The sequence below is a fragment of the Metopolophium dirhodum genome, chromosome 6 (genome assembly GCF_019925205.1).
Source record: "Metopolophium dirhodum isolate CAU chromosome 6, ASM1992520v1, whole genome shotgun sequence".
NCBI classification, from domain to species: domain Eukaryota; kingdom Metazoa; phylum Arthropoda; class Insecta; order Hemiptera; family Aphididae; genus Metopolophium; species Metopolophium dirhodum.
In genome coordinates this window covers 18,008,069-18,035,469 of record NC_083565.1, presented here as the reverse complement: position 1 = coordinate 18,035,469, position 27,401 = coordinate 18,008,069, and the positions used below count along the sequence as shown (strand labels likewise).

The window sequence follows — 27,401 nt, the reverse complement described above, 5'->3', positions numbered from 1 at the left end:
TGTTTTTAGCACACGACCGACAGCTTTTGTAGATCGCGGTCGCATAACCTAACCGAATGGCGAATAATTGTTGTTATTATTTGGCTGCGTGCCTAGCACTATACGCGTGTCCGGTGGTCACTCAAAACAACTTTAACGACCCTTACGGTCAAAATGCTCAACCGTATTGGCAACAGGCGCAGCAAAGGCCGCAGGACCTCATCGACCAACAGTTCAGCCGTCCATTGTACGGTTTCCAGGAAACCCAACGTCAGGCACAGCAGCAACAACAACAACAACAACAGCAACTACAACAACAGCAGCAACTACAACAACAGCAGCAACTACAACAACAGCAGCAGCAGCGATTACAACAGCAACAGCGGTTACAACAGCAGCAACAGGCTCAACAGCAACCGCGGCTACAACAACCGCGATTACCACAGCAACCAATGCGAAATCCGAATTTTAATCAAAACCCAACCTTTTTTCAGGAGAGACAGAATTACAGTAAGTAACAGTTTTTTTTCCGTTTTACTTAATGTGAGTACACAAATGTAAAACGTGTTATTTTAATGCGGTTATGTTATCGAGCACAATTGTAGGTAGGACGGATAATTACCTATAGGAACCACAAGGCACAGAGAGGAAATCTCTGGTTCGAAGTATTAAAAAAATATACTATTATTGCTTATTAGACTATTATTTAAAAACTATTATTCGAGTGATAAAAGGAGGTAGGCAACTAGGGCTAAATCGGGTGCTTACGTAAAATATTATTAAATATTAATGATCCATTATATACAGTGACTAATGGGGCAAACACTATTTGTTCTTATTCAATTTTTCATATGGATCCAATACAAATTAGTGAGTAGTACAATATTATCGTGTTTCCTGTACAAACATTTGCACAGATTCATTTGGTTACCTAATATAATTAATGATTATAATAAAAACATAATTATTATAACACGAGACTATCTGCAACGTTTTATTTTAAAGTTTCGTAGCTGAAAATATATAATCATGCTTTCAACCCGCATAGCGCAAATATTATAATATAAGATACCTAACCAAATGTAATAATAGTATGAACTATGAATTATGATTGATATTTAATATGGATGTGGTTAGGTATAATTTATTTATTTATTAAATAATTTACGCCCGTGAAGGGCAATAAGTGTTCAGTTAACATAATTATTTTAAACCTGTCAATACTTAATATTATGAAGAATACATAATTAATCATCTAATAATGTTCTAATTTTGCCTTATCATCTATAAAAATTTTTTAGTCCAGATTTCAATACGACCATAATATGAACTTAATTTAATAACAACTGATACGAACTATAGAACTTTATAATAATGACAAATGAGTTGCATTTTCCATATAAAATATTATCTAGGTAGTTAATAATATATATATATATATATATTATATACCTACCTATTTTTTAATTTGTAGTATCAATAGGTATACATTTTGAAAGCAAATTTATTTAATCCATAAACTGTACCTAATTAATATGAATTAAATGAAATAACTCCAAACTACTAAGTAGGTACCTACCCTACATTAAATCATTTATAAGAGAACTCACGTGCTCTAATCGAATAAACTTGTTCAACATAAATAATTAAACTGTTTAGTATAAAGTATAACACACTAACACTCACTTATACAGTTATACTATATCAACTATTGTTTATACCTATTCTACAACATAATTATACATAATTCAACAAAAATTAAACACAATATTGTATTCTAAACGAAATTACCGTCTTGTGAAAAGATAAACTATTTAGTAGTAAATTGGTACGTTTTATATAACTGAATGTATTGTTAAACTAGTTAGGAGGTACTTATCGAATAATATAAATTGTGTGTATTATTTTTACGATCGTAATAAACATAATAATATAATATCGTCTGTACTCTGTAGCGGTATACTACTTATAGCCTATAAGGTAGTTGTATTGAAAATTCCTAAATTCATACTATAGATTAGGTGATTGATGTTTACTTTAGAGTATTTCGATATTTCCAATGGAAGTTACGATGTAAGTAATTTGATGAGTGGAAAGTGGAATGCTATTATACTATAATATTATAGTTATAGGTATTGCGCTAAAAAATGTAGACCAATCGCAGACCTCAGAACTAAATATATAATGAACACGCGTGCAGCCGTGCATGGAGGGCCATGTGCACATATTCCCAATAAATTGGTGTAAATATATTTGTAAGCCGTAACTAGATTTTAAGATTTGTATTAATACTATTTGTAGTTTTTGTATAATATTCGCAGCTTGTATAATATTATACGATACATATATTTAACTACTTATATGAAACGAATATAATATATATATGTATATAATATAAATTTAAGAATTCACGAATTTTTTCATAATACTTTTAATTTAATACCAATGAAATAATATAATATTATTATAATAGTTCCAGTTATATCAGTTGAGTAATATTATTATTCTGTGTTATAAATGCTTGATTGGATTATAATATATTTATATAGAGTATAATATAATATAATATATGGTGTGTCATATAGTTATGTTTATGTTTATCTCTAAACGTAAGCTCACTGCTCGGTAAAACTATGAGTATGACGCAACTACTACAAATTCCATCACTGAAAACAATAACTTAATACGTAACAGATTCATATTCAAACCGCTTCCTGTTGTAGTTCGTATTTACACAGTGACAAAATCATAAAACATAATATTATATTACCGCATGTACCTGCCAACACTTTTCAGTGTATTTACTTTTGTACTATTATATCTAAAAACGTACCTATGATTCAAGTCGTTAAAATACCTTTATACATCATACCTATACATATTGATTAATTAGTTTTATTAGTTGATAAAATACTGTAAACTCATACTTTTTATCACTTATATGATTATAATATTATTCAACATTTCTATTAAATGTAAGACTATACTACCTTTGCGTTTTTGCTCAACAACAGTTAAAATATATTATATCTGTAGGTTGACATTTTTTTATAAATATCTTAAGTACAAGAAAGTCAAAACTAATATAATTACATTTAAATAAGTACATATAGCTATTCCAAAAAAAATGTAACTTGATATGTAAGCATAGGAATTCAAAATGTTAATACATAAGAATTGATTACTTAATTAAGACAATTACTACTACTTAAGTAGTATGTACTACTGAATACTTCTACGTTTAATTTATTAAATATTGTACTATGTATAATGTATGATGTATACTATACTCCGGCCCACGAGAGAATATCCCGTCGCCCGACGAAAACTCGTCCGATTCCGCGCATCGCCACGTATTTGACGCATACACTAAATGGCACAAAGTGGGGGAATACCTACAGTCTGCATGCGCAAAACGAGGATACTCTCTCGTGGGCCGGAGTATACACACTAAAATATTGAAGTCTTAATTTTATATTACTTACAGACAGTTTCGCGTCCAGATATGCACCTCCTACTCTAAGATTACAAGCTGGTTCAGCTCCGTACGTTTTGACCGAAGAGAGATTGGTGGAAATCCGAGAAGAGTTCATGTACTGGTATTTCGATAGAGGCGGTGATAATGACCTAGGAGATTACCAAACCGACATACACGGGTCTATGCCTCAGATTCACAAAAATTTTAATTTCCAATTGCCGTTCTTCGGCTTTCGATTCAACTACACTCGGGTGTCAATGAACGGTTATTTAGAATTCAGTGATCCACCGAAACACTACCGATATCCGTTGTCATTTCCGATCAAAGAGTGGCCGAAAAAAAACGACCCGTCCTTCATCGGTATATTCTACAGCAAGTGTCGGATTGGTTCACTCAGAGCTGACGACATTGACCGACGCAAGCCTGGAGTTTATTTCCGCCTGGAGAGGGATTTGCAAGCTCGAACCGATCAGTTCGGAGTGGAAATGAGAGAAAGATTAATGTGGGATATTCGAGAAGGCGTAGTTGGTGCCGACTCGTTCGTACCCAAACATTCAGCTATTATTACGTGGAAAAACATGTCATTTGCCGGAGGAATTGACAATTCACTTTACAGGGTAAACACGAGCAATGCGCAATAATAGTTTAATTTCATTATCGAGCTCTTCACTGTCTTATAAACATCATCTCGATGCAAAACAAATCATTTTTATTTTTCATTTCAGACTAATACGTTTCAAATGATCTTAGCCACCGACGAAGTATTCACTTACGCCATATTCAATTACGTAGACATGCAATGGACTAGTCATACAGAAGCCGGGGGCGATACGACTGGCGGCGAAGGAGGAGTACCAGCTTTTGTGAGTTAATTGAAAAATCAGTTTCGATGTTTCTATATGATACCGTGTCGTAAAAATATTATATAATTATTATTATGTTCTAGGTGGGATTCAACGCTGGAAATGGGACTAGGAGTTTCGAATATTATCCTTATTCCCAAAGATCGACCATTAGAGACTTGGTGGGTCGTGGTTGGGCCAATAATTTTCCTGGCCGACATATATTCAGAATCGACGAAAACATTATGTTAGGAACGTGTAACAAAGATATCGGTTAGTAAATCAGTTTTAAATAATAATTTTGAAAATGTATTTAACATATATTTATAGAATACTATTTTGGTTAATGCGTTTAAGTTATTTTCTTAAAAAGTTAATACTTCCGTAGTTATTAGACTTTTTTAAAGTGCCAAATGTTTGTGTAGAAATGTATTCAAAGTTTCATCCATTGTGCACAAATAATTTCCGAGATGTGCAACTCTGAAAGAAGACATTTTCCAAAGTTTAAATTTTGAAAGTCATTGAAATAGACCTGAAACACTGGGGGTGGGCACATAGGCGTAAATAGTGTATGCAATTTAACATGTAAAATTAACCTGTAGCTCAGGTCTATACTTGATACTCTTATGATGCTTTTAAATGAACGTAGTGAAATCATTAGTCCCCCCCCCCCCCGTATTTATGGCCCTGTTGCCACGGGTGTTAAGTATTCAGGTCATGCGTACTGTACAATTTCTAAAACATAAAATATTATGCTTTACGGTGTGTACAGCTGGTACAAATTTGCCGTTGGTTTTCGCACCGGAGAGTGGCAACATGTTAGGCGGCACTGTCGTCAACATCACCGGACCGTGTTTTGAGCCCGGAGACAAAGTACGATGCAAGTAAGTAACACATTTTTAGTTAGCTTATGAAAATCTTAAGAAAAGTTCGAGTGAAATACCTATGATTTACCAATGCTCTATAATAAACCACTGTAGATTTGACACGGAAGAAGTTGTCGGCACCGTAGTGAATAGAAACCGTGCCGTTTGCATTCAGCCGTTTTTGATGGCCGAAGGTTATGTAATATTTGACGTGGCGATTGGTGACGAAAAATACAACTGGAAGGGAAAATACTTTGTGGGTATGATGATATCGGCCGGATATACGAAACATATTATACTAAGTTTTGTTCACATACCCTATATGTCTTTTTCACATTTATTTGCAGAGACTCCAGCCACGGCTACCGAACGAATTCGGTTCCAAGACTCGGCGATACGAGAAAGAAAGCCTAAAGAAATAAAAATTACCTGGGAGAAGCAAAATCTTACTACGAATTTTGACGCGCAAATACAGATATCCCTTTACGGTTACAGAGAAGTAACAATCGCACCCGAACTCGTATTCATCGATGTTATAGCGGTAAGCGATCGTTTATCCAACCTACAGTTTTTCATTTTGTTGTTTCAATTACCTATACCTATATAATTTCATTATGTTGTATCGACGTAGAAAGATATTCCCAATTCGGGTGAATACGTCATAAGCCCGGCTACTTTCGAAGACCGCGACAACGTCCAAAACTTAGATTTGACGTTTGGATTCTTGCAAATACAACTGTCCAACCCGACGATGTACTCCGGCATGTCGATTTCTCCGTAACCACCTTTATATTAATAATATAATGCATTGTTATACATATAAAATCGTGTAAACAAATTTAGCGAAAACGGATGAACCGTTTGCCACGTGTGTGAAGTTGGCCTCCCTCTTGTCAAAATTATACACCCGGTCAATTGTATGTTAGATAATCCCAATTTGTAAGACATTGTAATTTGATTTTTAGAATATTATGTAAGTTCATCGGTTCGAAGAAGTATCCAAAATTAACTTGGGTACTTGGGTCTTTACACTATTCCACGCACCTAATCCAAATTACACTTAAACAATTTTAAGTTGTAGAGCTTATAAATTGTAAGTAATTAATTGTAACTTCCTCACAGCGAAGTAATGACCAATATAAACTTAATAGAGGGGCTAACTTCACATTATCTTCCCCTTATTTATACAAATTAAGCTCTAAGACTTAACATTTGGACGAAATGGTTTTGGGAGGGTGGGATAGTGTGAAGATAGCCTACAAGTTAATTTTGGCTATTTCTTCGAACCGATGAACTTACAAATTCGTCAAGTAAGTTTACAATTAAGTACCTACATACAAATTGAGCTTTTAAAGTTCCAAATGGCCCAGTGTAATTTGGACAAGGTGCAGGGGTGGGCTAACTCCACACGCTCAGTCTTGACGTTCACCGTTGTTACTTGTGTTGTGACATATAGGATACTGTGGAGCAAGCCCGTACCTCTTGCGTGGTATTTCGCACCGCAGTGGGAACGGTGGCACGGGTCTTCTTGGCCCGAGAGACTGTGCGACAATTGGATTAAGAACGACAGGTATCTGAAAAACTTTGCGGCCGAGATATTCCAGTGCCCGTGCACGCTGGAGCACGCGCTCGTCGACCGCGGCCGGTTCTTGCCCGACGCCGACTGCGACCGGGACGCCAACCCCCAGTGTCTGTACAACAAGGGTGCAGTGCACTGTGTCACGACCGGGGCCCCGAGCATGGAGGGCTCGGAACAGCAGTGTTGCTACGACAAAAACAATTACCTGATGTTGTCTTACGACCAGCAGTGGGGCTCGAGGCCGCGGAGATCGCACAACCTGGGATTCTTACCGTGGACCGAAGCCAACAAAGTGAATTTCGACGGAAAACGCCCACGGCGCACATCCGGCCAAAACGGGTTTTAACCACGAAACGTTGACGATTTCCAGGTTCCAACGCTGTCCCAGTGGTTCCACGACATGAGCCCTTTTTTCCCGTGTTGTATGTGGCAGGAAGAGCAGGCGGTCGGCTGCGAAACTTACCGATTTGAAAGACGTCCATCTCAAGATTGCGTCGCATACCAATCGCCATACGTGGGTATGTGTATCTAACATATTATTATAGATAATACGAGTATAAGTGCCCCGTCAAAATGGTTGGTGATTCGGGGCAAAAATTAATTGATTGTTTTTCGCGCTATGCCGGTTCGTATCGAATGAACCACATCAAAATGTTCAGAATGTTTGCCTTTCGATGTCACGCGCTCATGGCTCATGCCATGTACAATTATACACTCGAATTACACGTAAAATACGGTACCTACTCTTTAGCGCGATAATATAGGTAGAACTAAATAAAGGTTTAGTAATTAATATAATAATAATAATAATTTATTCAATTGATTACAAAATAACGGGCCAAAGCCTAATAGTGCAGATAATTTATAAACTGGAACAATATTACAAACAAAATACAACATTAAGTATAATATATCGCTACATCAATAGTATAGTGGGTAACGTTATTGTTATGTATTTTGTTAATGGCAATAGAAATACCAAATGGACGCTTGTGGCTTGATTGCCGCGGAATTCCAGAGATATATCTTAAAAACTATAAAAAAAAATTCAACTATATATTCATACATTTTAATTAAATTTTAAAACTGCCCCAAAGTAAACCCTGTTTGATGGTAATTGTAAGTGCCTATAACCTATGTGCTAATCATAATTATATATCATATACTTGGTATAGATTATTTTATTGTACAACTACGTAGGTAAATTATATAACATGTACGTTATAATATTATGCCAATTACGTGATGATAATTGATATTACACATCGATCATATTATACAAAGTATACAACTAATATATTATATAGCTACCGTCTTCGGCGATCCTCACGTGATTACTTTCGACGATCTGGAGTACACTTTTAACGGCAAAGGCGAGTTCGTGTTGGTTCACGTGGAATCGGAAAAGTTCAAATTTGACGTGCAAGGTAGATTCGAACAGTTGCCGGACAATATATATGGACCGGTAAAGGCCACCACGCTGACGTCCGTAGTGTCTCGCGACAATACCTCCACCGTGATTGAAGTCCGATTACGGCCCAGAGTGGCCCAGTGGAGGTACAGGATGGACGTTTTTGCCGACGGTAAACGAGTGTATTTCGACAGACCGGCGTTGAAGGTGCAACATTTTCACGGTAAAATTTGAATATTTTATTCTTATTATAATCGGGCTATTATTTAATTACTGTCAAATCGTTGTTACTTATGCTATACATATACCTATAAATTTATGATTTTTTAAATTCGTTTCAAGGTGTGACCGTTTACGCGCCTTCTTACGTTTTAAACCAGTCCGAAATCGTGGTCATGTTTCAGTCTGGCGCTGGGTTGGAAGTATTGGAAAACAAAGGATTCATGACTACTCGAGTGTATTTGCCCTGGCAGTTTATCGTAAATATATGATTATTACAATTATTTCTCTATTTCAATGATTATAATATGGCCGCTACGAGATATAGAATAGATATACACTTGTGCATTTTTTTATTTATTTTTTTATACACAGAATCGAACCAGAGGATTGTTTGGTAACTGGAGTTTTGATCAGTCCGATGATTTTACTCAACCCGACGGCACAATAGTGCAACCTAATACGTTCGATTTCGAATCGGTACACAAACAGTATGCATCAAATTGTGAGTAAAATAATATTAACGCGATATGGTATGTAGCGACCGTGTTTATTTCTTTTGTTAATTATTTTTCGTTGTTTTGTGAAGACATTATATTATTAATTATTCTTTTTCTCGCAGGGATTTTGGAAGACAGAGACGAGAAGAACAAAGGCGGCGCATTATTCTTTCGCGAATACGGTCGGACGGCTAGTTACTATGCGAACCGAACGTTTGAGCCTGTTTTCGAGCCCACTCCGGAACTCATTATACCGGCTAACCGATCTTCCGACATACAGAAAGCCAACGAACTTTGCGGTGACTCGTACCAATGTAAATACGATTATGCGGTGAGTCTCGATAGGGATTTGGCGTTTTACACGTTACAATATCAAGACGGGTATGTCAATACGAAAAAGATGAGCAAACAGAGAGGTAATGATACAAAATATAGTAAATCTAATTTTAGAGGTCGCGCGTACTATAATAATATTATAGTACATATATTATGTATAATATATTAGTACGTATATTATGTATAACGTGTACCTATTGGCTGCTGGTGGATCGGCCAGATCGCACGTGATATTATATTTTTGTTTACTTAATATTTTGACGTACTTTTGTATATAGTGATATCGTGCGGGGTTTTGGAAACGCCACGTTTCGGACGAAAAAGTAACTTTCTGTTTGTACCCAACACCAAGGTGACGTTCGAGTGTAATCAAGAATTCGTATTGATTGGAGACCAGAGGAGATCTTGCTCGTCCGACGGTAAATGGGACGTACCGGAGTACGGGTACACGGAATGCTTACGTAAGTGCCAACAATGTTGACGTTTTGAATACTCGCGATAAAAATATAATAATAACAGTCGAATTTCGAGTTGAAAAAATCGCACCTAGGTATAATATTATGTCATATTATAGAATATTATAGATCTATAGGGGCCCCTACTCAAAAATAGGAAAGTCGACAATGTTTAACATTTATATAATATATCATAGGTACTCGCCGTGTATTTGACGAAATGTTTGCCTACGCAACAACATTTTAAATCCCCCCAATTTGTTTCATTGGAGTATCTAGGTATACAAACGTTTAATCTGCTTCAAAAAAAAAAAAAATAAAAAATGTTAGTAAATAGCTGAAACCCGGACAATATAATATACAGAATTTATACAATTAACATACATCTTCTAATCGTATACTTTTATTTCAAATTGAAAGTCGGTGGGCGTAATAATTTCTATTCGCTGAAAAAGAAAATAATATAGTTTCTCATGGGTACTCGCTGCTAATAACGTGCAATTCCTCCACTTTTTATTATCTTTTGAGAAGTGAATGCTGTGGATTGAGCGGTGTCTTTGATAGATTTTAAATGCTTATGATGTTCGAGTGTTTCCTCACCTACAACACGTACTTATTTTTACATAAACTTTTCTTTGTACAATAATCTGTTTACATAATAGATAATAGATACCTACGCGATTGCAGAGGCCACTTAAAATTATAATAAAATGATTGTATATTGTACTAGCTGGAAAATTATACTATTCACAGAAAGGAAATAATTTAGTCACATAGGAAAACTTTATATAACTGGACTCGATACTTATCGATTTCTTAACCGTCCGTCAAAAATGTTGATTCATATAATAATATTTTCAAATGTTTTATGTTAACGAACTTTTCAGAAAAACTTTTTTTGAAATAAGTATAGATGCTATCTATACTATAGATTCTATGTGTATAATTGTTGTGTTTGGTGAACATAAAATATCTTAAAAATGAAAGTTTTTACTTACCAAACACCAATCTGTTGAATGTTTCTATAGTTAACGTATAATATTTAAAACGCCAAACGACAGACGTCGTCATATTTTTTATACTACATCCGTAAAATAGTTATAATCAGTGGCGTTTTGAAAGGGAGGGCCCTAAGTGTCTAAACAAGTAACAATATTGGATACCTACCTTATTATTATCTTAAACTATCTATCCACTGACTAGTGGCTACTAGATAATTATTTGTATTTATTCAATAGATGATAATGTACAAAAAATGTAAAATACTAAAAAACGTTTCCATACATTTTTGTTTTGTTTTTTTTTTGGTGGGGGGGGGGGTCTAACCTAACAATACTCCAGGATAATTCTTCTTGAATACGCTACTGATTATAGTGATAAAAATTACTATTCTATTATAGACATATCACACATAGACATAATTGTTTTACACAATACGATGAACATAAACATGTCATAAACTCATGTCTGTCGTTATGCTTGGTTTATGATATTTTGAAAAAATTCTTAATGGCTCCAATATAAAGAAGGCTACAGCAGTTATTCTTGCGTTGAACGTCTCAGGCTTAACCCCTTCAAACTATTGTTCTTATAACTAAAGTTAATAGATCTATGATGGACATGTCATCAGTGGCGTATTTGACAGAGACGATTGGTGGTGTTTTTCCATGTGTTTACAAATTATAAAGGACTATAACAATGAAATGGTAAAATTATTACACCACCATATAAAAAAAATTCAAAACTCTTTGAATTTGAGTTGATAAATGTGAGATTTTGAGATGTATAAATAGTGAAACCTTGTCACTGAATTTTTTTTCATTATTCTAAGGTATCGGTTCGTAGAGAGTTTTTCACGAAATATCATTCGCTATTAGGAGGTGTCCGTTTGGGTAGGGATTCCAGTTTTATTATTTTTAAATACGGGATATTTTAAATCATACTTATAATTTATACAAGCGGATGGGGTCATGGGGATGGGGGCTTGTCGAAATTAGTCTTTAGCTCAAAAGTTACCTATTATTCTGTAACAATGAATAATTATTTTTTACTTTTTAGTAGGTACCTAAAAATGTTTTAAGTGATATTTCGTATTATAGGTGCGAATTCTTATGAAAATCAATTTTTGACCTCTCGGTAATATTATACAAGTTAAAAATGGTTTTCAATAGATGATATTAATATAGTAAAAACAAATTATTAGTCATTATATAGTCATTGCTATTTACTAGGTAATGGCAATTTTCCTTATGCAAATTAAATATAAATATAGGTATGACACTATTTTTAAACCGAGAAGGTTTTCTCGACATTCAATGCAAATACAGTTTTAAAATGAACAATACATTTTGCAAATGAAATTGTTTGACTTATAGACAACTCTCGTTTAAAAAATTCATAAGAAAAAATCACAATTATAAAATTTAAGGAAAACAATAAGTCATAGGTACGACCCTACGGATACGGGTCATTCGGGATGGATGAATCTGCAAAATACGGGACAAGAGTGTTGTTTAAAACACGGTTGATTCGAATATGGGACAATCTCGTAAAATACATTGCGTACATAGAATTCCCACGGTTTTTTCACTGCGTACAACACAACATTAATCGCTCGCCAACCATTGCTGCAGGCTTAGGCTGCTTATCAGATACGCCACTGACTGCACACATGACACCAATCATAAGCGTGCGCACGGGGTAGTCATGGTAGGCACTTGACTACTCTGCGAACTTTCCCCCCCCCCCCTTCAATATTCAATATTATTATTATGATAATAATTAATAGTCAATCATAAAATACTTTTTACTATGGTAAATTGTAGTTAAATGAGTTTACCCCATCCAAATTAGTATTTATAACTTAGGTGTGAATATGAATATATATATACGTAATATGTGTGTGTGTTAATGTGTTATGTAATTGTGTATGACTACCCTGCCAGAAATTCTGAGCACGCTCATGACACCAATACACCAATATTAAACCATTATTCTTCTAATCCATAAAATATGATATATCATTACTTATGAAATAAAATAATATTATAATATAAGAGTGATGTGATGACGTGGTGTAAAGGTCACATCGAGTACGAGTCGCGGAGCGCGTGGACGACGATCGCACTGATTGCGGCCCTCATAGTACCGCTGCTGGTAGGCATTTGCTGTGTGGTGTCGCGAGTGTACCGGCGCAGCGGCCGGCTGAGCCTGCGGTACCAGACGGCGCGGGCGGCCAAGAGGCGCAACTCGGTGCTGGCCCTGAGCACGGTCGATCTGTCGTCGGCGGGCGCGGCGGCCAAGAATAACGGGCGCCGCCGCGACGATGGAGAAAACGACGACGACGGCGGCCGCGGCGATGAGTCGTCCACCGAGGAGGGCCCGGCCAGTTCGGTGCCCAGTTCCACGAACCCGCGCCGGTCGTACGACGCCGTGTACCGGACGCACGAGCCGCTGCCCGGCAAACCGGAAGTGGACTTCGACCACACCAAGGTCTGGGACCTGGACGCCGAGTACGAGGGACAGCTGGACAAGGTGGACAAGAGGACGGCAATTTACGTGCCTGGATCGCCGACGTTCCGGGAGCCTCCGCCACCGCCGTCGCTGCCGCCGCTTCAGCCGATGGTCTCAGAGGCGGCCACGGGATGGCGGTCGCCCGCTGGACCGTCAGTGGCGGTCCAAAAACAGATTTTGCCGTCCAGATTCAAAGACTCGTTTTGAAAACGAAAAAATAATCGTTTTCTTTTGTGTGTGTGTGTGTGTAAAAGGACGAAATTTCATTCCAAACGCATGACACGGCGGCGGTACTATATAATAACATAACATTATCTAATAATAATCTGTTTGAAAGATATTCAATAATAATAATATTATTATTATCATCTATTGGACTCGTTCACGCTTGTGTACAAAATTTTATATTATATTAAGATGAACTGGCTATTAGTTTGTTATTCAGGGCCTATATGACCTGAATTAATCGGAACCCGTTACACCTTACACCCCTAAAATTCATTAAAATTTAAAAATCCAACACCCGTTACGGGCATTATTAACCAGAACGGCGAGCACCCAAACGTTTGTTTAAATATTTTATTCCGGTGCGTTTGAAACCGAATCTAGTGCAAAACCTTGATGTGGTTACACTTGGAGTAACGTACATACCTGATAGTGTTATGTCGAGGCTCCTCTCCAGCCACGCGGTTCGGTGTTAATAATCGGCAAATCGCATTTAAATAATTATACCTAATAATATTTTAAAAAAATGTGCACAGCTCTATATTATTAGGTATATTAATATTTGTTTCTAAATTTTTCTCCGACAACCCACGAATTAAATTTGAATAGACAATAAAATTATAGCAATCCTAGTGAGTCCTGTTCAGTCTAATTATTATAGTCGTACAACAAATTATTGTAACCAAGTACAGGTAACGGAATCGATAAACCACAGTTGACTGTATGCAATACCTACTATTATAAACGTCGCCGTGATGGCAATCATGTGGAATGAAAATTCGGCTTTCGATATATTTTTCGTTATTACGTATTTACGTATAATATGTATATATAAATATATTATAATTGTTTATAAACACCGATTGTAAATACATTATCAATTTTGTATGACAATTGTACCGCGATTGTGGTGCACCCATGTACGATTTAACGATTAAGTTTTAAAGTGTTAATTAAATCGCAATCATTTTCATTTCACATGAACTGTGTTTTATTTCTTTTCAAGTGTAGGTACATTTTTTTTAGTATAATTCACTACGTTAATTGGATAGTTACCATCGCCAAACGAATTTTATTTTAAAACCAAGATTATCTCTATGATTTATTTAGGGTACGTGAGAAAATTTACAAAAAACGTCTAATAGGCAAGAACTTTGTGATGGGAATTAATTGAATTCTTCCACCTACACAACATACATTATTTACTTATAACAAAGTTAGGGATGATGTAAATAAAATATGGCTGAGAGGTCGGCCGTGGTCAGACCTTATCATTGACTTCGGCCCCACTGCCACCAGCCCTCAGAAAAACGCAGCAGCGTCAAAATTAAACCTTTCGGGCCGCCACTGTGACACAGTGATAATTTACCACAGTAACCAACTAAAGTACAATATATTATATCGATCGGTGGTTCTCACTTGACACCGATATACAGTTGATACATTATAGATACTCTTTAATAAGTGCAAAGTGCACATATTCATTGATCATTCGTTTTTATCTGCAGGAACGAATACGATAGCTGTTGCTCGGTACATTGAACAACCAAAAAGGCGGATATATATTTAAATTATTATGATATATCCACTTTCACAACACTACTGACGATTATTATTAAACGATAACAAGTAGGTGGGCACCGATTGTCCCTCATTTACTTTATTGTAACTTTACCAATTGGAACGATTCCGCATAAGAAAATAAAATTCCCATCACCGTAGGCTATCTACAATATTATGCAGAACACCGTACAATTATTGTAATTGTACGATTTAAATACTTACCTAATATCGTAAAATTGTGATTGATACCGCAGAAATTGGAATCGATAATTATTTAAAAGGGACCGCTCGGCGCACGAATAAAATCACGTTGGGGCCTATTCGTCCTGATCAATAAGTAATGAGTCATTACTATGTAGATACATAGATAAATATGAAGTGGTGACAGTGCCGGTAGTGAGAATCCGAGATTAATATTAGTAGATTAGAGATAAACAGCGAAAAAAACACATACACCAATGAAACATTATTTTCTGTTTAGGTTTACAAATAAAATATGAATAGGTAATGATTGCGTCTTGGTTTTATTTTTAAACATGTACATTTTGTTTTGAAAATAAATAGATTTTAGTCAATAAAGATCCCAAAATCGAAACACATTATTGTTTGTACCCTACGATGGTGGAAAACTTGGAAAAGTATTAATACTAAAACATAAAAAATCATAGTTCTTTATCGATCGCCGCACTTTAGAATATTCAGCGAGCCGCAGTAATTGATTATTGTCCGGGTGGTGCTGCACAACTTTTTGATTACCCAAATGACGAATAAAATATAATGTTAAGCGTACATACTACTACAATACCTATTACCTACATTGATTAATCGCGATGTCGACGCACGCGCAACAGGTCATCAAGAGTTTTCGTCGAGGGCCCTGGTGACGATCGTACCGATCATGCTGCTCCTGTTGGGGCCGCTGTTCCTCATCCTGGTATGCGTCGGTTACCGGGTGTTTGTCAAGACCAAAAAGGCGCAGGCAGTTAAGTGAGTACCGTCCGCAGAACCAGACCCCCCTCCCCCACAAACCATAATGGACGGAGGAGGGAGAAATCATTTGAATAAACTATTTTTAAATTCCGTTTCGGTTTTGTTTTCTCGGTTGACATATTCAGTCGGTTGCGAGGCTTGTCGAGACGTCACCCACGACAATCACGCGATGGCACTCCTGTCCAAACCGGCGACGAAGAATTGCAGCAGCAGCCCGGCCCAGACGACGAGAGGAGAGACACGGTCGAGGAAGGTCATCAGAGGGAAACGGAAATCAACTGACAACCGGCAAGCGGTTTTCGGTCATCACAAGTCATTCATGTCGTCCATATATTTTTATATATATATATTAATAATTTTGTTACACTTTGTAATAATTAGTTTTTAATTTTTTCAACAATTTTTAAATATATAATATAATATAATATAATAATGTCGATTTCAAAATATTATTATGTTGGTCATAAAATATAAATACAAAAATACACAGTTTTACGAAAAATAAATATTTAACATATTTATAAATACACAATAATAATATAAATAAAAGTATACAAGCGTCAAAAAAAAGGTAATAATAATAACGTGATGATGATCACAATGATAATAGTAATAATAATAATAATAATAATAATAATAGGCCGAAAAATGTCAGGTCCGTTTTTGCGATATATATGTATATTCTGTTAGTACGTATATGTAAAGGGTGATTTTTTTTTTGATATTTTGATTAAAAAATTACACGAGGTTAATATTTTGTTATCGTTTATATTCAATTCAACCAGTAATCTATATATGTATATATTATAATATTATAGTTGATCGACCGTCGAAATACTGCAGAGATCACGGTTCATTACGTCTAAGTCGATCGGATTAAAACAAAATTAAAATGTTATTTTGAATTTACTCTCAAATAGGATCGTGTAAAAATAAGTCTTTACGTAAAAATATAACAACCTGTCGGTGAAAAATACTCGAAACGACACGTCGTTACCATATCAAACGGAAAATTTCGTCCGGACGGTTCGCCGATAACGCGTTAGTCGTCATCAGTACACGACATGTTTTTTCCGCGACCGTATACCTGGTAATTGGTATACGTGGTCTAAATAGTGACATTTTTGCGCGAGTTATTGTCGGATGGCGTCCGTGGCGCGCTTATGGAGAGGCAAGAACGCGGCGACGTATCGTATACAACGAGAGTATTGTTAATAGTATTGTCGAAAGGTAAACATATAAATAAATAATTCACTATTAAATACTTAAAATAATGGACAGCGTAATAAATTTATGAAGTGGAAGGAACTTTAACAACGAGAAAAAATGGGCAAGGGAATAACAATTATTAAATTTTAGATAAAAGTTTTGTAAAATTATCATTAAAAAATGTCTTAAACGTTTTGAAATCACAGATGAACAGTTATGAAAAAAAAATTAACGAAAAACAATTATCGTTACTAGAACATCAATCACTTTATAGACTCAATAAAATATGTAAATATAATATAAGTACCTATTATATAATATATTATAATATTATCTAAATAACTTTTTGAAATATATATTGGACTTTTCGATCTGATGAAAAAAATATTTGTCCAAAACAATATAACTACAATATTATTATACTCTTTTGCTATGAATATATAATAAAATATATATAAATATATAATTTTTATAACATGAACATAATATTTATTATATTAATTTTATAAAATGGTAATATCTGTTGAGTTATTATTATCAAGTTTTTTTTGCTTTATTAAAATATATATTGCATGTGTACAATGTACGTGTTTGTTGTAACGAATATTAAAACGAAAGTCACAACCTATCATTGATTTCATAGTCCCTCGTACAAGGGATCTCGAGTAAAAAGTAAACAACCATCATCTAGCACCGTTCTATATAGAAAAGGAATATAATTAAACTGTGTACAAAGGCGATTATACTAATTGTCGTATTACTCGAAAATAGTTAATCGCCCTACCAGTCGGGGGAAGGTGAAATATATTTCGACAGCAGCCGGAAAGGGAGTTGAAGTGGAATTGATGAGAAAAAAGAGGACGACTACGTAAGTTGGGTTTTCCGCTCAGTTCCGCTGTTGCTGCAACAGTCGCTTTTCCCACTCCTCCCGGCGCTGCTGTATGCGCTTGAACCTGGGCACGACTTCGACCGCCGCCGCCGCAACTGTCCTGTTCTCGTTGACGTCCACCACCACGTGCTCGGCATGGCGGTTATCGTTGTCCATCACGACCACGACCACGCGGTCCTCGGACGCCACCCCGTCCTGTTGTTCCACCGGCCACTCGCCGTTTGCGGTCATCGCCTTGTGGTCGCCGTCACCGTCGTCGCTACGGTCGACATCGGCCGACAACAACAAAAATTCCGGTTCGCCGTCTTTGCCCAACTTCAACGACCGCCGGGCGAACACTTTGAGCAGTTCTGGTTGTTGTTGGTCGTCACGCTTCTTCCTCCGCACCACCACGTCGGCCGCGGTGCCACCTCCACCGTTGTAGAGCTTGGATGGACGCGGAGCGGGCACCGGGCGCAGGTGTTGTTGACCACCGTCGGTGCCGCAAACTTGGTGTTCCGAATCACTCGAACTGTAACTCCGGTGACGTCCGTCGGTGGTCATGGACACCGCAACCGCCGAATCGACAGACTCGTCCAGGGCGGCGCTGGACACGCTGTCCGACGACGACGATTTCTGGACGGACGACCCGTCGCCACTAGACGTCGCGTCGTCGTCCGTGGCGGCCGTCTGGTGCGAGTGATGCTGTCCGAGGCTGAACGACTGTTTGATCGGCGCGAAAGTGTCCGGCTCGAAAACGTCGTCGGCGGGAGCCACTGACGGCACGGGTACGCGTTGGTGATGTGGACCGTGGTCGGGTGGCATGTCTGGTGGATACGACAGCTGCATGCGGCCGGCCGGCGGCGGTTCTTCGCGTTGCCGTGGCCTCGCGCCCGTCGTCTCGTCGAACAGGAACCGGTCCACGTCCACGTCTTCGGTGGACGCTGACTTGGCGGCGGCGGCCGCTTTCTTCTTAGTGCTTCGGCGCGACAACAAGCGGTGGAAAAAGCCCTCTTCGCGCCGTGGAACGTTCTCCACGGAAATCTCGTCCACCGACGTGTCCAAGTCACAGGACCCGACCGTGGAGGCAGTGGCGGGGCAAGCTGTGTCGGTGACGACGACCGGCACCGCAGTAGTGATGACTGGGTCATTTGAAGTAATGGTGGTAGTGGTGGTGGTGGTGGAGGTGTTGGTGTTGGTGTTGGTGGTGAAGGTGGTGGTTTTAGTGTCTGAGGTGACGGTGCTGATGGTAGTAGTGCCATCTGCAAAAAAAAATATAGATAAACACGTGTAGTAGTAGTGAGTGCAAAAGTAAAAAAAAAAAAACTTAAAAATCCACGTGATGCTATACTGTAGCAGATTAACGAAGGAAAAAAGCGATCATTATTATTATTATTATTAGGTACATAATCCGAAGCATCGACTCAAACACGAGCGCGCGCGAGTTGATCTATATCTAAATCATAGCAATAACATTAAATTTTAGAACGGCACTAGCAATGCGTTTTTCCATCGACTAGTCATTGTAATTGCAGTTTTCATCGTTGCGTAGTCTATGGAACCGCCGCACAGGGGACACACGTCCTCTTCGCTGATGGCGGACAGTCTTTTTCTCGTCGACGTCACATCGTCGTTACCACAGAAATTACTACTACCCGTGTCACAATTACTACCACTACTCGTACTAGTACACACGAAGTAACTCTCCAGAAACGCCAAATACCCTTCCGGATAAGCGTACAAATTCAGTCTAATTCTACCTTGGGTCACGTCGACTTGTCGTGGTTGTTGTTGTGATGGTAGTGGTGGTGGTGGTATTGGTGGTGATTGTCGTCGTTTGCGAATCGACAACGGAGGAGAAATCTTGTTAAATCCGACAGGGCGGACGGACGAACTTCGCACGAAATACGGGAGTGTGTCGTTTCGTACGCGATATGCGCCGGAACGGCTACGGCTTAGGCAGCCGCACAGCCAAAATGCGCGGGACCGTCGATTCGGTGGTATTTTACGTTTCGGTTTAGCATAAGCGTTATTTTTCGACGGTCGTCTAGCCTTGAATTTGCTAGGGTAATAAGCGGAATAGCTTTGACCGTAATTGTATATACCTGCTGTGTCGGCAGTCTGAGGCTTGGTTTCGGGCGAAGTTGACCGGCCAGAGTGCTCTTCATTCACTTCAGGCGTCGCGGGAAGAGCATTCGTCACAGATAGCTAAGTGTAAAACATCGATTATTTTATGTTTCGTTGGTATATATTAGTATAAATACAGTGAAATTTCCATAATACGTAGTCTCATAGTCAACAAAAAAATTTGTATATTACAGAGAGATTGGTTAAATAGAACTAAATTAATTTGGTTCTAATTTAATTTGGTTTGGGTCTCAAAAATATTTTGTTTAACAGAAAGTTTTGGAAGTATCATTGTATATGAAAATTCAAAACAACACAGTTGGATCATCAGGACTTACCGGTTTTTTACTGCGAGGGTTACCGTGCTTTCTTTTGGGTCTGATGGCCATTCGGTGCTTAGCTACGTCATGACTAAGAGGAACGCTTGTTGAATAGTCACCGTCTGCACAAAGTATAATACATAGGTTCACAATACTATATTATTCATTTGGTATTGTTCATTTATCATTTAAAATATTAAATGATGCTCGTAACGTTTACCCGAACTGTCAAGATGAGTTTGAGATGTGCGCTTGTCGTGTAACGATATTTTGGATGAATGTCGAGAATTGTGTGCTCCAAAAGAATCCTTTAAAATAGATTGTAATTATTACAAACAAAAGATAATATTTAAATTTTTTAAACGTATTGTTATTCAAATAGGAATTTAAATTTAAGGAATATATTGACAAAATGTGATATAACACGAGTTATATACTAATACAATTAATGAATTAACTACAATTGGTTATATTATTAATTATTTAAGATTCTGTTTAAACATTTAAAAAATTTCTGAGGCCTACAATAGGTTTTGGTAAGAGGACGTCGTACCCGTATGTGTAACTCAGCTTAGTCAAACGCACACGTAACTTGGAAAATCTACGCATCAAATTCTTACTACAGTTTATTCATAGTTAATATTAGAGCAAATTTACTTAATATAGAACTTGTAGAAGAAAATAATATAAACTATGCACGAGTGAAGTTTTTTTTCATATTTTTATTTTAAATTAAGTTTTAAGTACTTAAATAATTCATTTTTCAAATTCACAAAACTCGGTTTCTTTTTCACTTTTATTACTTCGACCTTCACTCCCAACTTTATGGAGTCGGACCCCCTTGTCCTATACATCTATTGGGATCTACCCCGCCCCATCCAACCTCTTCTTTACTCACAACAGCTATTTTCGTGTCACTCTCTATTCTGTCTATCCATCTCTTCTTTGGTCTACCTCTCACACTAACTCGTTTTAAAATTAAAACATAAAAACATTTTTTCGTTCGAGCACAGCTTATATTCTCCTCGATAATAAGTAAATTTTCTTTAATATTGACTATTAATAACTCATAGTAGGAATCCGGTACGTATATATGCAATATTGCCTGTGTGTTACGCCAAGGCAATATATAGTACAACGGCCTCCACTCCTTCCGATAAATGTAAATTTAACGATATATTTAAATATTTTCGTATTTGATTTGATTTTAATTCAACTGTATTTTAATCATGTATTGTGTAAATTATAATATTAATTACTACATTTAATTTACATCTATAATCTGGGCTTTTATCATAAAAAATAAATACATTTTTTTTAAGATTTTAGCTATAATATATTTGCCATACTTCGTCCATTTCGGAACTGCCCATACTAAGGAGTGATCCATCACTGCATGTACTATGTGAAGATTTAGTTATCAGCTCCTAATAATACATTTTTAAAAATAATTATTTATTAGAATAGGTTTGATAAAAAAAGTTTAAGCTATAGTCTTACTTTGCTCAATCGGAGATCGTTGCCAGTGGCAATAGTAGGAGAATGCATTGATGGACTTCGTGGGAGTCCTAAATCTTCATTGTCCATATCGAAACTATCATCGTCATCTTGAATTTTTCTTCGCCTTCTTACCGCTTCTAGTAATTCAGCCTTTTTTAAAGTTAAAATAATTTTAGTATAAAATTACATAATCGATTACAGTTTTATTAAGGTATTAAAAATAGATTTGTTATTCCATGGACAGTATATCTATATCATAATCATATCTAATTCATGCATATATAATTTTTTCGTGTGTAAAATAATTTTACTCTAAATTATCATTTTTTGACACTGCAGTTTTCGGTAATATTGTGCACTTCAGTAATCTTAGTGCAGGTTAGTATTTGTGTGCTTGTCTTGTGTGATAGGTTAAAATTAACTATTTATTTTTTGATAGTAACTTTTAAAAGGAACTGGTCAACAATTATTTTGAATTTATAATATATTTTTGATTTGATTGGATATCAACGAAAATATATAATTACAGTTAAATATTAAAGATTTACACCAAGTAAATATATAATTATAATATTATCAAATTGTTTTAATTTTTAATTATAAGTAATTATTTGTAATGAATGAGAGTTACATTCAAATAAGCTTCAATTATCATAAAAATAGTATACATAATTTTATAGTTCTTCGTAAAGTATGAGGTACATAAGTTTAAAAAGATAAATAATATATAGAATCAACTATCAAGTATATAATAGCAATAATATCATCAGACACAGAAGGTATCACAACAGGGCGTTACACATGGTGGTTTGCTATACAGTGATGATTAAAGGTCACGGTCAGCTGGGTTCCCGCAATTCTCCCTATTCGAAATGCTTCGGGCCATTGTAGTGTCTGGTACACATATTAAATATAATAGCTCGTTAATGCACTAGCGCGCGCATCAACCTCGCTTATCTAGTTTTAATCGAGAGAAAATGTAAAACGCACGCAAACTAATAAATATGATATTATGTATTATGGTTCCAGGTTGAATTCATATAAGTAGTGTTTTAAACTAGAGCTGATTTTTTTTTTTTTTTGACTAAAATGTATCAAACAATTTATTAAATAATTTACTTACTTGAACCATATTTTTTTAAGAATACTTAAAAGGAACTTATGTGTTAAAAAGATTTGACGATACAAATTGATAGTTTCTGTTTTTGTATATAAGGTTAGACAGTAAATCTGAATAGCAACACACTACATCATTCATACGACTTAATATTTTATATAAATATACATAATTCACAAAACGTTGCATGGCAGTATGTGATTTGTTTAAAAAATATTAGAAAACAAGTGTTCGGCAAATTAAACGGAAATTAGCTATTGTATTTTGCACCATTTGAAAAAATTAAAACGAACAATACTAATGACTATCAACATGTATAGAAAACAAACAATGAGAAAATGTGCTATGATAATACGATAAAATATTCTAAAATATCTATAATATAGTAATGAAATCATATTTTTTTCTTGTGTGTATTATTAATTGTATATCAAATCAAAAATGAAATTTTTAATTACCTGTATATTGGCTTGAGGAAATCCTAACCGCGGCACGGATACAGTAGATTCAGAATCGGATTGACCAGAATGTTGTTCAGGGTTGAACACACTGTCGTGGCTAACGCTCAATATTGTGGAGTGTAAGCTTCTATAATTAATTTAAAAACTTCATTAAAACGTTGCCCGGGAGCACGAAAGAAGAAGAGAGACTTCATTCTTTGTACATACCGCCTCCTGGTAAATGGCTCATCAATCAGCTGACTAGTCGAACGACTTCTGGATGTATCCAAACTAGGTGGTTCTACAATATTGTCACATGATTTGACATCGTTGGGCTCAGGACTCTGAGCTTTACGTCTGAATATTCGACGCAGACGTCGAAGTGGATTAAATCGACGTGTTTTGGGTTCTATTAAAATTTTTACAATTTTAAAATATTATTGAATGGATTTTTGTTATTAATCTTTACTAAATTTACCTGGTCTCTGAACCACATGTTCCAATTGTGGTGATGATTCCCGCACACAAGACATAGTGTATAAATAGCATACAGTTTATTTTATATTTTTCGCTGCATTTGGCTGTAACAAAAAAGAATAAAGATTAATCATTTTGATAAAAATCTTTGAAAATTCAAAACAAAAAAAGGCATATTAATCTTTATTTAGTTTGTGGGATTAACGTCATTATGTACGTCAGTAAATTGAGGTTCCTCTGTTCGCCAAATACGAAAAACATGTGGCCCCCTATTATGTATTAATAACATCATATTGCAGTATACACTGAACATTTCCATTCGATTAAGAGCGTAAGATAGAAATGAAAACACAAACTAATGTGCCGTTATTTTAAAATCTATAGTCAGGCTACAAAAATATAAAACCGTGCCAAAATAATAAACTAAGAAATAAGTGGCGATTGAAACTAAATATAAACCAAATCAATGAAAAAGACAAGCGGATACTTAATATATTATATAGTTTACGCTTCAATAAACAATTGACATATAAAGATGTGACATATAATTGAATTTCAAATTAGACTTGGTACAGTGTTGGTGATGTAATTTTTGTCTGTTGATGTTTAACTGTATCTACACTATATATTGAGCTCGATGTTGAGAATGTTAATACTATAAGATTTGGCTGATTTTAAAAGAAATATAATCATAATATTTTGTACATCAATATCAATGCATAACTCAATCAGCTTAACTAATGAGTAATAAGCAATTCGTATGTATGTATCATAAACATACCATGCTTTAAAAAATATATATATAAAGTATTTTATTAGTTAGATGTGGGCTGATATGGGCTGTATAATATAGGCTTTATGTTATTATTATTATTATTATTAGCTGCAATTAACATGAAAAATAACATCATGTCCACAAGTATTGGCCATTACCTAGGCCTATAATATAGGCATTATAAGCAAATATCTATATATTATAGTATGTGTTTTTTTTTATTGTGAATCGGGCAGCTTATACATGGGTAACAGGCTTTAAAAAAACTAGGTAGGTACTTTTATTTAAACTTTAACGGACATACTCTTTTACATTTTCTCAAATATTTGTACCCTTAAAATGAAAATAAAATATTGTATATTACCTAGTTCACGACAAAAAGGTCACGTTTATACTAAATTATATGTATAATTGTATATTATATTATGTAAATACATGGTTAATGATTACGAGTGGGCCGTTGTGTTTTATCAATGGCCCATAATATTATTTTTGTTTTTAGGTTGTTTGAATGAAATCAATTTTTATATTATTATAATGTTGTGGTATCGACATTTTATTTACATGGGGCCATGGGGGTACTGACAAATTCGTATAATTATTAAATTATACAATATTTAAGCCCTCAGGGACTTAACATTTAAAATAACCTATAACCTACCTAACAAAATAAATGAAAATATTTTCAAATATATTTTTTATTATATTAATTTTATGTTTTAATTTGGCTTTAATTTGAATAAATTTGCCACTCCACTTCCCTTGCAGTGATTATATTTTTTAAGTTAACGTATTTTATTGTATAGTTAATTTTTATAACAGATAATTTATTTGTATAACTTATTAATATATAATATTTAATTATTTCATATGTAAAAAAACTACTAATACCTTACAGTTTTATTTAAAATTTTTTTAAATAAACAAGAACATGAACGTGGTACTTTAAAAAAAGGGAACTACTTGGTTTTTTACACATGGACGTTTTTACGTTGACTTCATATTATAATGAATTCAATTTTAAAGTAAACTTTCCGAATTCTGGATTTTGTAATTAGTCTCGACTAATTGGAGGGATGATTAAGACATTAATTTGGAAAATATAAATATATAAACATAAAGAAATTTGTGAACTACCCTCTCGGTCATGACGATATCAGACCTTAAATCAGAAAATACACTGTATATAAATGGCTTCTTTTAAGATTCAAGGTACGACTAAGAATAAGAAAATTATATCAAATTACAATTTTCAGGATGATCAGAAATTTTCATTACCAAAAATTTGAATAATTACTTAGATATTAATACTATATAGTATATACATTAAGTATACATTATACATAGTTTATTTCTGAAATTTGTAATTAATTTAAACTGAACTTCGTATAGGTACCTATAATCGTAATAATTATAATTGTAATCATGTAATCATTGTTACACATGTGATATTATAAACGTTACGAATTTAGGGTTTTCAAACTTTCTACACACATTAGTACATTACATACCTAGTACATACAATACTAATATGAAGTATTTAAATTGTGTAGCACCTACATATTATAGGTATTTACCTACATGTATCAGTAGGTAGCGTATTTAAGATGTTTACCCCTACCATGGCAATGGTGTATACAAATAGAAGCAGTTGCCACCTAGACATTTTTTTTTTTCTACAGTAATAATAGTCTAATAGTATCCAAATCAACAATATTCGATAAATTAATATTTTTGTAAAAAATTATGTTCAAATTAGGAATGATTACAGGCGGTGAGGACTGATAGCATGTTGATGTAAAATTAAATAATATAATTTATAACTAATAAATGAGACATGTACCTACATTTCGAACTATAATTTAGTTGTTTTCTTTAGTTTTTTAATATGAATATATGATTATATAAAAAAATCATTATATTTAAAAAAAAAATATATAATATATATTATTAATATTATGTATGATGGAAAATTGTTTGCTCTCTCCTTACAAATTCCTGCGGACGCCCTTGCCCCCTGGGTGTAATTACAAGAGATAATTTTATAATCTCTATAAAATGCTAAAAATATAAATTTATCTGTTTTTTGTTTATCAAGGATATATTATATTATAAACAAGATGTAACAGAAAGACCTGACAAATAAAATTACTTTTGTCTTAATTAATATTTAAAAAAAAAATTATTGTATATAGTTTACAAGTATAGTACACAATTTTATTACATTCATTTTTGGTCGATTTGTAAATCTAATTTAAAAATAATGTTTATTAAAAACGTTTAATTAAGTAAAGTACCTAGTTTAGTTTTTAAAATTATATATTTTTTTTTTAGTAAATTCATTTGAATCTAAATAACTTTTGGAATTTTGCAGACATAAGTAAATCCTAAATCAATTATTACCCATATAATGTTCATAATTTTTTTTATACGTTTAACTTGTATAAAACCTGTTACATCATGAAAATATATCTGAAAAATATAGATAAATAAATCTCTTATTAACATTGGCCGCCGTAGCTGTGTGCCATAGTGATTACTACGATTATAAATACACAGCTGATACAACGAGGCTCAAGTAAAATTATCCGTAGGTATACCAAAGACAGAAA

The 27,401-nt window shown here is 35.0% G+C and overlaps 2 protein-coding genes across 3 annotated transcripts in view; one reads left to right on the top strand and one right to left on the bottom strand.

Moving 5' to 3' along the window:
* LOC132947379 (protein mesh) lies at positions 1 to 16,389 on the top strand. 2 transcript variants are annotated; one of them, XM_061017656.1, is made up of 17 exons: positions 2 to 489; positions 3,467 to 4,074; positions 4,183 to 4,320; positions 4,404 to 4,572; positions 5,072 to 5,183; positions 5,280 to 5,425; positions 5,513 to 5,706; positions 5,797 to 5,942; positions 6,622 to 7,036; positions 7,115 to 7,262; positions 8,052 to 8,378; positions 8,498 to 8,634; positions 8,750 to 8,879; positions 8,997 to 9,290; positions 9,489 to 9,671; positions 15,818 to 15,953; positions 16,082 to 16,389. In XM_061017656.1, the coding sequence occupies exons 1-17, from the start codon at positions 57 to 59 to the stop codon at positions 16,236 to 16,238; spliced, it is 3,873 nt and encodes a 1,290-aa protein (XP_060873639.1). In that variant the 5' UTR covers positions 2 to 56; the 3' UTR covers positions 16,239 to 16,389. The 2 variants fall into 2 exon arrangements, with proteins under 2 accessions (XP_060873638.1, XP_060873639.1); XM_061017655.1 differs by lacking the exons at positions 15,818 to 15,953; positions 16,082 to 16,389 and adding an exon at positions 12,748 to 14,381 and having other exon boundaries at positions 1 to 489.
* LOC132947380 (serine-rich adhesin for platelets) overlaps positions 16,288 to 27,401 on the bottom strand; it is a 23,186-nt gene continuing 12,072 nt past the window's right edge. Inside the window, exons 2-10 of the mRNA XM_061017657.1 lie at positions 24,016 to 24,118; positions 23,766 to 23,946; positions 23,556 to 23,685; positions 21,981 to 22,130; positions 21,830 to 21,907; positions 20,701 to 20,788; positions 20,499 to 20,602; positions 20,139 to 20,241; positions 16,288 to 19,295 (exon numbers count right to left, since the gene is read on the bottom strand). Of these exons, the coding sequence (XP_060873640.1) occupies positions 18,052 to 19,295; positions 20,139 to 20,241; positions 20,499 to 20,602; positions 20,701 to 20,788; positions 21,830 to 21,907; positions 21,981 to 22,130; positions 23,556 to 23,685; positions 23,766 to 23,946; positions 24,016 to 24,070 (2,133 nt within the window). The 5' untranslated portion in view covers positions 24,071 to 24,118 and the 3' untranslated portion in view covers positions 16,288 to 18,051. The remainder of the gene's footprint in view (positions 19,296 to 20,138; positions 20,242 to 20,498; positions 20,603 to 20,700; positions 20,789 to 21,829; positions 21,908 to 21,980; positions 22,131 to 23,555; positions 23,686 to 23,765; positions 23,947 to 24,015; positions 24,119 to 27,401) is intronic.

Coding starts and splice junctions, on each gene's coding strand:
- LOC132947379 (XM_061017655.1), top strand. CDS start 57: ATGGCGAATAATTGTTGTTATTATTTGGCTGCGTGCCTAGCACTATAC. Junction 5,943..6,621: donor TCCGGCATGTCGATTTCTCC/GTAACCACCTTT, acceptor TGTGACATATAG/GATACTGTGGAGCAAGCCCG. Junction 8,379..8,497: donor GAAGGTGCAACATTTTCACG/GTAAAATTTGAA, acceptor ATTCGTTTCAAG/GTGTGACCGTTTACGCGCCT.